Source organism: Oncorhynchus mykiss, chromosome 7, assembly GCF_057628025.1.
Source record: "Oncorhynchus mykiss isolate SJ-2025 chromosome 7, ASM5762802v1, whole genome shotgun sequence".
Classification (NCBI taxonomy): domain Eukaryota; kingdom Metazoa; phylum Chordata; class Actinopteri; order Salmoniformes; family Salmonidae; genus Oncorhynchus; species Oncorhynchus mykiss.
The window spans coordinates 60,153,105-60,169,248 of record NC_143028.1 but is presented as its reverse complement, the minus strand read 5'-3'; the positions used below and the strand labels follow the sequence as shown (position 1 = coordinate 60,169,248).

The 16,144-nt window shown below is 45.5% G+C and overlaps 1 protein-coding gene across 2 annotated transcripts in view; it reads left to right on the top strand.

The window, feature by feature from the left end:
• Positions 1-16,144, top strand: part of LOC110528278 (RNA-binding protein Musashi homolog 1) — a 46,838-nt gene that overhangs the window by 26,594 nt on the left and 4,100 nt on the right. For both annotated transcript variants that reach the window (XM_021610213.3, XM_021610214.3), the window contains exons 7-10: positions 531-579; positions 15,064-15,146; positions 15,292-15,409; positions 15,869-15,949. In XM_021610213.3, the coding sequence (XP_021465888.1) occupies positions 531-579; positions 15,064-15,146; positions 15,292-15,409; positions 15,869-15,949 (331 nt within the window). The remainder of the gene's footprint in view (positions 1-530; positions 580-15,063; positions 15,147-15,291; positions 15,410-15,868; positions 15,950-16,144) is intronic.

The window sequence follows — 16,144 nt, the reverse complement described above, 5'->3', positions numbered from 1 at the left end:
TACTCTATATCATCGACTGTATTCTTATGTAATACATGTATCACTAGCCACTTTAACTATGCCACTTTGTTTACATACTCATCTCATATGTATATACTGTACTCGATACCATCTACTGTATCTTGCCTATGCTGCTCTGTACCATCACTCATTCATATATCATTATGTACATATTCTTTATCCCCTTACACTGTGTACAAGACAGTAGTTTTGGAATTGTTAGTTAGATTACTTGTTATTACTGCATTGTCGGAACTAGAAGCACAAGCATTTCGCTACACTCGCATTAACATCTGCTAACCATGTGTATGTGACAAATAAAATTTGATTTGATTTGGTCAGGTATTCTGCCACTGTGTACTCTCTGTTTGGGCCAAATAACATTCCAGTTTGCTATGTTTTTGTTGTTGATTCATTCCAATGTTTAAAGTAGTTATCTTTTTGTTTTCTCATAATTTGTGTTGTTGTCCTGCAGCTCTGTGCAGTCTGTTTGTGTTTGTGAACTGTTTGTGTCTCTCTGTCTCTCATAGGTTGATGATGCCATGCTCATGTTCGACAAAACCACCAACAGACACAGAGGTATTGCCACGAAACACCAGCCCACACACACACACACACACACACACACACACACACACACACACACACACACACACACACACACACACGCACACACACACACACACACACACACACACATACAATTAAAATTTTACTGCAGTGGGCTAAATCAGGGTCACACAGAATCCCACAGAGATTCTTGGTGAGTCTTAAACAAATCTACTGTGAAACAAAAGTATTCACCTCACACACATGGTTATGTGCTTTATAAAAGAGACACATGCACCATGTCACACACACACACACACACACAAATATATATATATATATATATATATATATATATATCAATAAACTCAGCAAAAAAAGAAACGTCCCCTTTTCAGGACCCTGTCTTTCAAAGATAATTTGTAAAAATCCAAATCACTTCACAGATCTTCATTGTAAAGGGTTTAAACACTGTTTCCCATGTGTCACGGTTGTCGTAAGAACGGGACCAAGGCGCAGCGGATTTGAGTTACACATTTTTATTGAAAAGTGAAACATAAAGCAAAAACAAATAAATCAATAAACAAACAACTAAACGTGACTAAGTGGTTCACAGGCACAAACACAAAACAATATCCCACAAACACAGGTGGGAGAAATATCTACTTAAATATGATCCCCAATTAGAGACAATGATTACCAGCTGCCTCTAATTGGGAATCATACCAACATAGAAAATATAAACTAGAACACAACATAGAAATTATAAACTAGAATACCCCCTAGTCACGCCCTGACCTACTACACCATAGAGAAACAAGCCCCCCCCCCCCTTCAAAGGTGCGGACTCCGGTCGAAAAACCTGAAACCAAATTTGGTGGTTAGGGGGGGGTGACTAGTGTCGGTGGCGGCTCCGGGGCGGGTCGTAGCCCTCCTCCCAGACTCCGGATCCGACCATTGACCCGGGCTGAACACAGAGGAGGACTCCGGCCCGGGAGTTGGGTTGGACGCCGTTCCTGGACCTGGCATCGGCGCAGAAGAAGGCTCCAGCCATGGAGTGGGACTGGACACCATGCCTGGACGGGGCACCGGCGCAGAGGAAGGCTCCGGCCTTGGAGCGGGGCTGGACACCGTGCCTGTACTGGTCATCGGCGCAGAGGAAGGCTCCGGCCTTGGAGTGGAGCTGGACACCGTGCCTGTATTGGTCATCGGCGCAGTGGAAGGCTCCGTCCTTGGAGCGGGGCTGGACACCGTGCCTGAACTGGGCACCGGTGCAGAGGAAGGCTCCTGCCATGGAGTGGGACTGGACACCGTGCCTGGATGGGGCACTGGCGCAGAGGAAGGCTCCGGCCTTGGAGCGGGGCTGGACACCATGCCTGGACTGGTCATCGGTGCAGAGTAAGGCTCCGGCCTTGGAGCGGGGCTGGACACCATGCCTGGACTGGGCACCGGCACAGAGGAAGGCTCCTGCCCTGGAGCGGAACTGGACACCGTACCTGGACTCTCTGGACCGTTGATCCTCGCTGGAGGTTCCGGACCATGGACCGTTGCTGGAGGTTCCGGACCGTGGACCATCGCTGGAGGTTCCTCACCGTGGACCTTCGCTGGAGATTCCGCACCGTGGACCTTCGCTGGAGATTCCGCACCGTGGACCGTCGCATGAGGTTCCGGACCGTGGACCGTCGCCGGAGGTTCCGGACCGTCGCATGAGGTTCCGGACCGGGGACCGTCGCCGGAGGTTCCAGACCGGGGACCGTCGCCGGAGGTTCCAGACCGGGGACCGTCGCTGGAGGTTCCGGACAATTTCCAAACGCCTGAAGGTACCACGTTCATCTGTACAAACAATTGTACGCATGTATAAACACCATGGGGCCACACAGCCGTCACACCGCTCAGGAAGAAGACACGTTCTGTCTCCTAGATCAATCCAAGATGGCGTAGCAGTCAGACGTATTTGTCCTTCGTCTTGTCGTGTCCCATGTATATATATTTTTATATATTTTTCTTTGCATATCTTTTTATATTTTTCTAAACCCTTACTTCAAAATACTCTCCTGCAGCCCGCCTCACCCAATGTGGTGTGGACCTGCTTTTTCTCGAAAGTATTTTTCTTTGCCTCTATTACTGGAGCCTCTCCAACATAAACTAGCCAGCTAACGGTCATCAGCTAACCCCTAGTTCGGAAAGCTCTCGCCAGTTTGTACACCGCGATTCAACCAGAGCATACCGGACCTATTTTTCTCTCCATATCCCCGGATTCCTATCGCAAGCTCTGAACCCTCTCACCTTCCGACCTTCGCAGCTAACGTCCCCTGAATGCTAGCTGTCTAGAGCACAACGGACTGTTGGCTTACAAGGCCCATCGAATCCATTCCATAGCCACTAGCTAGCAGTCAGCTATCCTTTGCTAGCGGTCATCAGCCAACTTTATCCCGGACAACTCTCGCCAGTCTGTACAGCGTGACTCAAACTAGAGCTAGTCTGACTTATTCTTCTCCATATCTCCGGATTCTTACCGCAAGCTCTGAAGCTATTTAAAAAAAAAAAACATTTTCATTATGATAAAAGAAATCCCCACCTGGAATTATAGCAGCTAACGACCCCTGAACGCACAGCGACTAATCTGCGGCCTGCTAGCTATCTAAAGCACATTGGACTGCTGGCTTAAATGCTATTTCTAGAGATAATATCTCTTTCATTATCACTATATGCACAGGTTTACCCCCACTGTATTCACATCCTACTATACCTTTGTCTGTACATTATGCCTTGAATATATTCTACCGTGCCCAGAAATCTGCTCCTTTTACTCTCTGTTCTGAACGTACTAGGCGTCCAGTTCTGTTAGCTTTTAGGCGTACCCTTATCCTACTCCTCCTCTGTTCCTCTGGTGATGTAGAGGGTAATCCAGGCCCTGCAGTGTCAACCTCCACTCCCATCCCCCAGGCTCTCTCATTTGTTGACTTCTGCAACCGTAAAAGCCTTGGTTTCATGCATGTTAACATTAGAAGCCTCCTCCCTAAGTTTGTTTTATTCACTGCCCTAGCACACTCCACCAATCCGGATGTCCTAACCTTGTCTGAATCCTGGCTTAGGAAGACCACCTAAAACCTTGAAATTTCCATTCCTAACTATAACATTTTCAGACAAGATAGAACTGCCAAAGGGGGCGGTGTTGCAATTTACTGCAAATATAACCTGCAGAGTTCTGTCTTACTATCCAGATCTGTACCCAAACAATTTGATCTTCTACTTCTAAAAATGAACCTTTCCAGAAACAAGTCTCTCACCGTTGCCGCTTGCTATAGACCACCCTCTGCCCCCAGCTGTGCCCTCAACACCATATGTGATTTGATTGCCCCCCATCTATCTTCTGAGCTCGTGCTGCTAGGTGACCTAAACTGGGACATGCTTAACACCCCGACCATCCTACAATCTAAGCTTGATGCCCTCAATCTCACACAATTTATCAATGAACCTACCAGATATAACCCCAAATCCCTAAACACGGGCACCCTCATAGATATCATCCTAACTAACTCACCCTCCAAATACACCTCTGCTGTTTTCAACCAAGATCTCAGAGATCACTGCCTCATTGCCTGGATCCGTAATGGGTCTGCGAGCAAATGACCACCCTCATCACTGTCAAACGCTCCCTAAAACACTTCTGCGAGCAGGCCTTTCTAATCGACCTGGACGGGATATCCTGGAATGACATTGACCTCATCCCGACAGTAGAGGATGCCTGGTTATTCTTTAAAAGTCCCTTCCTCACCATCTTAAATAGGCATGCTGTAACGACGGGTGAGTGAAATGAGTGAGGAGTCAGATGCAGAGAGCGAAATGAACGGGAAAACGCTTTAATATTCTTCAAATCGTAACAGATCCAAAACATGGGTGAATGCCCAAAACACTGGCGCTAAACCAACCCAAAACCTAGACGCACACTGGACAACGAAAAACCCCAAAACCAAAACACGATACATCACCAAACGTAACAACCAACAAGCCCGCACAAACACCAGTGGGCAAAACAAACTTAAATAACACCCATCCCAAAACCCCAACAAGGAACAGGTGAAAACATTTAGACAAAAACAAACAAAAAGGAAAAAGGGATCGGTGGCAGCTAATAGACCGGCGACAACGACCGTCGAGCGCCACCCGAGCAGGAAGGGGAGCCACCTTCGGTGGTATTCGTGACACATGCCCCATTCAAAAAATGTAGAACCAGGAATAGATAAGCCCTTGGTTCACTCCAGACCTGTCTGCCCTTGACCAGCACAAAAACATCCTGTGGCGTTCTGCATTAGCATCGAATAGCCCCCGTGATATGCAACTTTTCAGGGAAGTTAGGAACCAATATACACAGGCAGTTAGGAAAGCTAAGGCTAGCTTTTTTAAACAGAAATTCAAAAAAACTCAAAAAAGTTCTGGGACACTGTAAAATCCATGGAGAATAATAGCACCTCTTCCCAGCTACCCACTGCTCTGAGGCTAGGAAACACGGTTACAACCGACAAATCCACTATAATTGAGAATGTCAATAAGCATTTTTATACGGCTGGCCATGCGTTCCACCTAGCTCCCCCTACCCCGGTCAACTGCCCGGCACCCTCCACAGCAACCAGCCCAAGCCCCCACCATTTCTCCTTCACCCAAATCCAGATAGCTGATGTTCTGAAAGAGCTGCAAAATCTGAACCCCTACAAATCAGCTGGGCTAGACAATCTGGACCCTCTCTTTCTAAAATGATCTGCCGAAATTGTTGCAACCCCTATTACTAGCCTGTTCAACCTCTCTTTCATATCATCTGAGATTCCCAAAGATTGGAAAGCTGCCGCGGTCGTCCCCCTCTTCAAAGGGGGAGACACTCCAGACCCAAACTGCTACAGACCTATATCTGTCCTACCCTGCATCTCTATAGTCTTCGAAAGCCAAGTTAACAAACAGATTACTGACCATTTTGAATCACATCGTACCTTCTCCGCTATGCAATCTGGTTTCCGAGCTGGTCATGGGTGCACCTCAGCCACGCTCAAGGTCCTTAACGATATCATAACCGCCATCGATAAGAGACATTACTGTGCAGCTGTATTCATCAACCTGGCCAAGGCTTTTGACTCTGTCAATCACCACATTCTTATTGGCAGACTCAACAGCATTGGTTTCTCAAATGATTGCCTCGACTGGTTCACAAACTACTTCTCTAATAGAGTTCAGTGTGTCAAATCGGAGGGCCTGTTGTCCGGACCTCTGGCAGTCTCTATGGGGTGCCACAGGGTTCAAATCTCGGGCCGACTCTCTTCTCTGTATACATAAATGATGTCGCTCTTGCTGCTGGTGATTCTCTGATCCACCTCTACGCAGACGGCACCATTCTGTATACTTCTGGCCCTTCTTTGGACACTGTGTTAACTAACTAATACAACTCTCCTTCCGTGGCCTCCAACTGCTCTTAAACGCAAATAAAACTAAATGCATGCTATTCAACCGATCAATGCCCGCACCTGCCCGCCCATCCAGCATCACTACTCCGGACGGCTCTGACTTAGAATACGTGGATAACTACAAATACCTAGGTGTCTGGCTAGACTGTAAACTCTCCTTCCAGACTCACATTAAGCATCTCCAACTCAAAATTAAATCTAGAATCGGCTTCCTATATCGCAACAAAGCCTCCTTCACTCATGCTGCCAAACATACCCTCGTAAAACTGACCATCCTACCGATCCTTGACTTCGGCGATGTCATCTATAAAATAGCCCCCAACACTCTACTCAGCAAACTGGATGTTGTCTATCACAGTGCCATCCGTTTTGCCACCAAAGCCCCATACACTACTCACCACTGCGACCTGTACGCTCTCGTTGGCTGGCCCTCGCTTCATACTCGTCGCCAAACCCACTGGCTACAGGTTATCTACAAGTCTCTGCTAGGTAAAGCCCCGCCTTATCTCAGCTCGCTGGTCACCATAGCAGCACCCACTCGTAGCACGCGCTCCAGCAGGTATATCTCACCGGTCACCCCCAAAGCCAATTCCTCCTTTGGTCGCGTTTCCTTCCAATTCTCTGCTGCCACTGACTGGAACGAACTGCAAAAATCACTGAAGCGGGAGATTCCCATCTCCCTCACTAGCTTTAAGAACCAGCTGTCAGAGCAGCTCACAGATCACTGCACCTGTTCATAGCCCATCTGTATACAGCCCATCTATCTACCTCATCCCCATACTGTATTTATTTATTTTGCTCCTTTTGCACCACAGTATCTCTACTTGCACATCCATCTCCATTCCAGTGTTTAATTGCCATATTGTAATTACTTCGCCACCATGGCCTATTTATTGCCTTAACTCCCTTATTTGACCTAATTTGCACTAACTGTATATAGACTTTGTTTTCTTTTTTTCTACTGTATTATAGACTGTATGTTTTCTTCATTCCATGTGTAACTCTGTGTTGTTGTATGTGTCTGCTTTATCTTGGCCAGGTCACAGTTGCAAATGAGAACTTGTTCTCAACTAGCTTACCTGGTTCAATAAAGGTGAAATAATTAAATAAAAAATGAACATACTTTGGTGCGAAAAGTGCAAATCAATCCCAGAACAACAGCGAAGGACCCTGTGAAGATGCTGGAGGAAACGGGTTCAAAATTATCTATATCCACAGTAAAACGAGTCCTATATCGACATAACCTGAATGGCCACTCAGCAAGGAAGAAGCCACTGCTCCAAAACCGTCATAAAAAAGCAAGACAACGGTTTGCAACTGCACATAGGGACTAAGATCGTACTTTTTGAAATGTCCTCTGGTCTGATGAACACCATCCCAACCGTGAAGCACGAGGGTGGCGGGATCATGTTGTGGGGGTGTTTTGCTGTAGGAGTGTCTGGTGCACTTCACAAAACAGATGGCATCATGAAGTAGGACAATTATGTGGATTTATTGAAGCAACATCAGTCAGGATGTTAAAGTTTCGTCGCAAATGGTTCTTCCAAATGGACAATGACCCCAAGCATACTTCCAAAGTTGTGACAAAAATGTCTTAAGGACAACAAAGTCAAGTTATTGGAGTGGCCATCACAAAGCCCTGACCTCAACCCTATAGAAAATGTGTGGGCAGAACTGAAAAAGTGTGTGCGAGCAAAGAGGCCTACAAGCCTGACTCAGTTACACCAGCTCTGTCAGGAGGAATGGCCAAAATTCAACCAACTTATTGTGGGAAGTTTGTGGAGGGCTACCCGTACCGTTTGACCCAAGTTAAACTATTTAAAGGCAATGCTACCAAATACTAATTGAGTGTATGTAAATTTCTGACCCACTAGGAATGTGATGAAAGAAATAAAAGCTGAAATAAATATTTTGAAATAAAACTATTATTCTGACATTCACATTCTTAAAATAAAGTGGTGATCCTAACTGACCTAAGACAGGGATTTTTACTAGGATTAAATGGATATATATAGGCAAGATGCAGTAGATGGTATAGAGTACAGTATATAAATATGAGATGAGTAATGTAGGGTATGTAAACATATAAAGTGGCTAGTGATACATTTATTCCATAATTTTTTCCATTATCGAAGTAGCTAGAGCTGAGTCAGTATGTTGGCAGCAGCCACTCAATGTTAGTGATGGCTGTTTAACAGTCTGATGGCCTTGAGATAGAAGCTGTTTTTCAGTCTCTCGGTCCCCGCTTTGATGCACCTGTACTGACCTCGCCTTCTGGATGATAGCGGGGTGAACAGGCAGTGGCTCGGGTGGTTATTGTCCTTGATGATCTTTTTGGCCTTCCTGTGACATCGGGTGGTTTAGGTGTCCTGGAGGGCAGGTAGTTTGCCCCCGGTGATGCATTGTGCAGACCTCACTACCCTCTGGAGAGCCTTACGGTTATGGGCGGACCAGTTGCCGTACCAGGCGATGATACAGCCCGACAGGATGCTCTCGATTGTGCATCTGTAAAAGTTTGTGAGTGTTTTTGGTGACAAGCCAAATTTCTTCAGCCTCCCGAGGTTGAAGAGGCGCTGCTGCGCCTTCCTCACCACGCTGTCTGTGTGGGTGGACCATTTCAGTTTGTCCATGATGTGTACGCCGAGGAACTTAAACCTTTCCATCCTCTCCACTACTGTCTCATCGATGTGGATAGGGGGCTGCTCCCTCTGCTGTTTCCTGAAGTCCACAATCATCTCCTTTGTTTTGTTGATATTGAGTGTGAGGTTATTTTCCTGACACCACACTCCGAGGGCCCTCACCTCCTCCCTGTAGGCCGTCTCGTCGTTGTTGGTAAGCAAGCCTACCACTGTAGTGTTGTCTGCAAACTTGATGATTGAGTTGGAGGCGTGCATGGCCACGCAGTCGTGGGTGAACAGGGAGTACAGGAGAGGGCTGAGAATGCACCCTTGTGGGGCCCCAGTTTTGAGGATCAGCGGGGTGGAGATGTTATCTACCCTCACCACCTGGGGGCGGCCCGTCAGGAAGTCCAGGACCCAGTTGCACAGGGCGGGGTCGAGACCCAGGGTCTCGAGCTTAATGATGAGTTTGAAGGGTACAATGGATGTCAGGTTGGGTGGAGGTGATATGGCCCTTGACTAGTCTCTCAAAGCACTTCATGATGACGGAAGTGAGTGCTACGGGGCGGTAGTCGTTTAGCTCAGTTACGTTAGCTTTCTTGGGAACAGGAAAAATGGTGGCCCTCTTGAAGCATGTGGGAACAGCAGACTGGGATAAGGCTTGATTGAATATGTCCTTAAACACATCAGCCAGCTGGTCTGCGCATGCTTTGAGGACGCGGCTGGGGATGCCGTCTTGGCCTGCAGCCTTGCGAGGGTTAACACGTTTAAATGTTTTACTCACGTTGGCTGCAGTGAAGGAGAGCCTGCAGGTTTTGGTAGCGGGCCATGTCAGTGTCACTGTATTTTCCTCAAAGCGAGCAAAGAAGTTGTTTAGTCTGTCTGGGAGCAAGACATCGTGGTCCGCGATGGGGCTGTTTTTTCTTTTGTAGTCCGTGGTTGACTGTAGACCCTGCCACATGCCTCTCGTGTCTGAGCCGTTGAAGTGCGACTCTGCTTTGTCTCTATACTGACTCTTAGCTTGTTTGATTGCCTTGTGGAGGGAATAGCTACACTGTTTGTATTCGGTCATGTTTCCGGTCACTTTTCCCTGATTAAAAGCAGTGGTTCGCGCTTTCAGTTATGAGCAAATGCTGCCATCAATCCACGGTTTCTGGTTGGGGAATGTTTTAATAGACGCTGTGGGTACAACATCACCGATGCACTTGCAAATAAACTCGCTCACCGAATCAGCGTATTCATCAATGTTGTTGTTCGACGCTATGCGGAACATATCCCAGTCCACATGATCGAAGTTGAAGTGTACCTATGATGAAAATTACAGGCCTCTCTCATCTTTTTAAGTGGGAGAACTTGCACAATTGGTGGCTGTACATACTTTTTTGTCCAAGTGTGCATACACATATATATGTATATATATATACATTATATACATACGTATATATATATATTTAATATATACAGTGCCTTGCGAAAGTATTCGGCCCCCTTGAACTTTGCGACCTTTTGCCACATTTCAGGCTTCAAACATAAAGATATAAAACTGTATTTTTTTGTGAAGAATCAACAACAAGTGGGACACAATAATGAAGTGGAACGACATTTATTGGATATTTCAAACTTTTTTAACAAATCAAAAACTGAAAAATTGGGCGTGCAAAATTATTCAGCCCCCTTAAGTTAATACTTTGTAGCGCCACCTTTTGCTGCGATTACAGCTGTAAGTCGCTTGGGGTATGTCTCTATTAGTTTTGCACATCGAGAGACTGACATTTTTTCCCATTCCTCCTTGCAAAACAGCTCGAACTCAGTGAGGTTGGATGGAGAGCATTTGTGAACAGCAGTTTTCAGTTCTTTCCACAGATTCTCGATTGGATTCAGGTCTGGACTTTGACTTGGCCATTCTAACACCTGGATATGTTTATTTTTGAACCATTCCATTGTAGATTTTGCTTTATGTTTTGAATCATTGTCTTGTTGGAAGACAAATCTCCGTCCCAGTCTCAGGTCTTTTGCAGACTCCATCAGGTTTTCTTCCAGAATGGTCCTGTATTTGGCTCCATCCATCTTCCCATCAATTTTAACCATCTTCCCTGTCCCTGCTGAAGAAAAGCAGGCCCAAACCATGACGCTGCCACCACCATGTTTGACAGTGGGGATGGTGTGTTCAGCTGTGTTGCTTTTACGCCAAACATAACGTTTTGCATTGTTGCCAAAAAGTTCAATTTTGGTTTCATCTGACCAGAGCACCTTCTTCCACATGTTTGGTGTGTCTCCCAGGTGGCTTGTGGCAAACTTTAAACAACACTTTTTATGGATATCTTTAAGAAATGGCTTTCTTCTTGCCACTCTTCCATAAAGGCCAGATTTGTGCAATATACGACTGATTGTTGTCCTATGGACAGAGTCTCCCACCTCAGCTGTAGATCTCTGCAGTTCATCCAGAGTGATCGTGGGCCTCTTGGCTGCATCTCTGATCAGTCTTGTCCTTGTATGAGCTGAAAGTTTAGAGGGACGGCCAGGTCTTGGTAGATTTGCAGTGGTCTGATACTCCTTCCATTTCAATATTATCGCTTGCACAGTGCTCCTTGGGATGTTTAAAGCTTGGGAAATCTTTTTGTATCCAAATCCGGCTTTAAACTTCTTCACAACAGTATCTCGGACCTGCCTGGTGTGTTCCTTGTTCTTCATGATGCTCTCTGCGCTTTTAACGGACCTCTGAGACTATCACAGTGCAGGTGCATTTATACGGAGACTTGATTACACACAGGTGGATTGTATTTATCATCATTAGTCATTTAGGTCAACATTGGATCATTCAGAGATCCTCACTGAACTTCTGGAGAGAGTTTGCTGCACTGAAAGTAAAGGGGCTGAATAATTTTGCACGCCCAATGTTTCAGTTTTTGATTTGTTAAAAAAGTTTGAAATATCCAATAAATGTCGTTCCACTTCATGATTGTGTCCCACTTGTTGTTGATTCTTCACAAAAAAATACAGTTTTATATCTTTATGTTTGAAGCCTGAAATGTGGCAAAAGGTCGCAAAGTTCAAGGGGGCCGAATACTTTCGCAAGGCACTGTATATATATGTGTATATAGTATATACACTGCTCAAAAAAATAAAGGGAACACATCCTATATCTGAATGAATGAAATATTCTTATTAAATACTTTTTTCTTTACATAGTTGAATGTGCTGACAACAAAATCACACAAAAAATATCAATGGAAATCAAATTTATCAACCCATGGAGGTCTGGATTTGGAGTCACACTCAAAATTAAAGTGGAAAACCACACTACAGGCTGATCCAACCTTGATGTAATGTCCTTAAAACAAGTCAAAATGAGGCTCAGTAGTGTGTGTGGCCTCCACGTGCCTGTATGACCTCCCTACAATGCCTGGGCATGCTCCTGATGAGGTGGCGGATGGTCTCCTGAGGGATCTCCTCCCAGACCTGGACTAAAGCATCCGCCAACTCCTGGACAGTCTGTGATGGATGGAGCGAGACATGATGTCCCAGATTGGATTCAGGTCTAGGGAACGGGCGGGCCAGTCCATAGCATCAATGCCTTCCTCTTGCAGGAACTGCTGACACACTCCATCCACATGAGGTCTAGCATTGCCTTGCATTAGGAGGAACCCAGGGCCAACCGCACCAGCATATGGTCTCACAAGGGGTCTGAGGATCTAATTCGGTACCTAATGGCAGTCAGGCTACCTCTGGCGAGCACATGGAGGGCTCTGCGGCCCCCCAAAGAAATGCCACCCCACACCATGACTGACCCATCGCCAAACCGGTCATGCTGGAAGATGTTGCAGGCAGCAGAACGTTCTCCACGGCATCTCTAGACTGTCACATGTGCTCAGTGTGAACCTGCTTTCATCTGTGAAGAGCACAGGGCGCCAGTGGTGAATTTGCCAATCTTGGTGTTCTCTGGCAAATGCCAAACGTCTTGCACGGTGTTGGGCTGGAAGCACAACCCCCACCTGTGGACGTCGGGCCCTCATACCACCCTCATGGAGTCTGTTTCTGACCGTTTGAGCAGACACATGCACATTTGTGGCCGGCTGGAGGTCATTTTGCAGGGCGCTGGCAGTGCTCCTCCTGTTCCTCCTTGCACAAAGGCGGAGGTAGCGGTCCTGCTGCTGGGTTGTTGCCCTCCTAGGTTCTCCTCCACGTCTCCTGATGTACTGGCCTGTCTCCTGGTAGTGCCTCCATGCACTGGACACTTCGCTGACAGCGTAAACCTTCTTGCCCCAGCTCGCATTGATGTGCCATCCTGGATGAGCTGCACTACCTGAGCCACTTGTGTGGGTTGTAGACTCCGTATCATGCTACCACTAGAGTGAAAGCACCGCCAGCATTCAAAAGTGACCAAAACATCAGCCAGGAAGCATAGCAACTGAGAAGTGGTCTGTGGTCACCACCTGCAGAACCACTCCTTTATTGGGGGTGTCTTGCTAATTGCCTATCATTTCCACCAGTTGTCTATTCCATTTGCACAACAGCATGTGAAATGTATTGTCAATCAGTGTTGCTTTCTAAGTGGACAGTTTGATTTCACAGAAGTGTGATTGACTTGGAGTTACATTGTGTTGTTTAAGTGTTCCCTTTATTTTTTTGGGGCAGTGTAGTATATATTTATAAAAATATTAATATCATACAGTGGACACCTAAGCCTATAGGCCTTTGCATGCAATGCCCTGATACATTTAGTGCTCAAATCTCTGACAGCTGAACCATGAGGTCGACAATTATTGTTTTAGAAAAGTAGCCTAAACAAAACCTGTTAAGTTTTAGGCTGGAAAGTTTTACATATTCTACACATCGAAACACATGGAATTATGTTTTTGTAATTTGTTTTCGGCTGTTTTTAAGGACAAGTAAATGTGGCTCATTTGGTCAACATCCCTTGTTTATTGATGGCGCTGGCTGCAGCAGTTTGTATCTGAATGCATATGGATGTCCATTACATTTCTCAAATATCCAGTAAATTAAAATCTTCCCAGTCATGTTGTCCAGCGCCAAATTTTCCTAAAGGAAACTGAAATGGCATATTGTTTTTTGGAAGATTTAGAATATTCACATGAAAAGTTGTCGTCAGTTGAATGGAAACCTAGCTATAGGCACCCTAAAGACTCTGGCAAGGGTGCTAGTCCAGTGTCACTTTGATTATGCCTGCACATGGTTCACCTGCAGGCCCAAACATCTAAAGAATAAGCTACCAGCCAAACAAGCTTGTAAGAACTGTACTTAAACTCCTCCCTCATTTTTTCGTCTCTGTAATTTGTCTGTTTCTCTGTAATGTGTCTGTATCTCTGTAATGTGTCTGTATCTCTGTAATGTGTCTGTATCTCTGTAATGTGTCTGTATCTCTGTAATGTGTCTGTATCTCCGTAATGTGTCTGTATCTCTGTAATTGTATATGTATTTATGTCAAAAATAGGGACCTCAATGGAAGTAAGTCCCCAACTTTATTGTGTAATCCTGGTCACTTTGTGTAAAAAACTTTTTTTAACTGACAAATAAAATCAATCAATCAAGCCAAACTGTGCATAATTGATAAATGGAAAGAGACTTCTGACATCCGGAGGTTGTCAAGCCTTCGATACTGAGTAAGCCTACACGGTAGGGAGGGATGTGTATTTTCTGTTTGTTGAGATTGACCAAGTCTATTTATTGTTGAAAACGCAAACCATGATATTGAATAGCTCAAAGTCGGTATGCTTTGTTTTTTGGTTGTGTGGTGCATTGGCACAGAAACCTGTTGGTGGAAAATCAACAGTACAAAGGTAGGGTCATGTGAAAAATGTTGGAACTTTGGGGAGGGAGGCGCTTTTTTTCTTTAATGCCACTTTGAGTTATACCAGCCCCCCCCCCCCCCCCCCCCTTAATTCCGATCTGTCCGTAATGGGTTAGGGAGAGAGAGGGAAAAGGGGTAGAGACCAGGTGAGTCTCAATTCTTTGATGTAGTCTCCGCTACCTATTTGTTCTTTCATCTGAAAGGGATTGAATAGTTGAAAGCAAATAAAACATGCTTTGAGGGAGAAAGGAAGGGTATATATAGATTTTTTACCTTTATTTACCAATGCAAGTCAGTTAAGAACAAATTATTATTTACAATGATGGCTTACGAACAGTGGGTTAACTGCCATTTTCAGGGGGCAGAACGACAGATTTTTACCTTGTCAGCTCAGGGATTCGATCTAACAACCTTTCGGTTACTTGCCCGAAAAGTGAGCATTAAAGGGGCTGTGTCCCAATCATTAACTTTCTTTCCTCGCCTCTTCCCCTAGTCTCCTTGTCTTCATTGGTGATCCCTAACCTGAAAGAACTGGACATGTGAAGTCATGATTGCAGTCAGTCTGATATAAATTTAAAACAAATGGCCATAGTGGAAAGCTAAAGCAGTCTGTCTGTGTTCCTGTGTCCCCCAGGTTTCGGCTTTGTGACCTTTGAGAATGAAGACATGGTGGAAAAAGTGTGTGAGATCCACTTCCACGAAATCAACAACAAAATGGTATGTATGTGGACAACATATACAGTGTGTGTGTGGACAACATGTACAGTATGTGTATGTGCGAGTGTGTGTGGGTGTCAGTGTTGATGGCGAGGAGTGTGTGTCTTTGTGCAGAATATGTAAAAGTATTAGCTTTCATCTCCAGGTGGAGTGCAAGAAAGCCCAGCCCAAGGAAGTGATGTCACCGACGGGTACGGCTCGAGGTCGTGCCAGGATTATGCCCTACGGCGTGGACGCTTTCATGCTGGGGATCGGCATGCTGAGTAAGAACAGAACATCAATAACACGGTCATGTTGCCACCACTAAACACTGGAACCATATTCACAAAACGTCTCTGAGTAGGGGTGCTGATCTAGGATCCGTTTTGTGTTTTGAATTCACAATGAATACGATTTACATGATATAACCGGGGAGACCTGATCCTAGATCAACACTCCTACTTAAAGAAGCTTTATGAGTTCAGGACCAGTACTGGAGAGCAGGGCTAAAGAGATGGGAGGAGAGGTAGAGGGAGAAGGTGTTTCAGTGGAACTCAAGTAAGCCATGGCCCACAGTGAAATCATTGTCTCTTGCTCCACCTACAGTTATGGCAACAGCATGGTACAGAGTTGTAGTGCTAGTTGCTACATGCTACATGAGATCTAATATGAAAGCAATTTCATCTCCTTCAGCCTTGATCAGCCATATCCTGATGGGTATTTATTTGTCTCTCTCTTCGCAGGCTACCCAGGCTTCCAAGCAGCTACGTACGCTAGCCGCAGCTACCCTGGCATCGCTCCTGGATACACCTACCAGTTCCCTGGTATGAACATCACTCTCTGTCACATTGATTCATGGAGAGGTTGAGTTACAGATGTACAGACGACTTGAGTCTGTTATTCATCCAAAGATCTGCCTAGGAAACAATGCATTGGCCTAGTGATCCAAACAGATACATATTGATGTTATTTTTATGTTAGTTGATAAACATATACACACACACCTACACTTTATACTC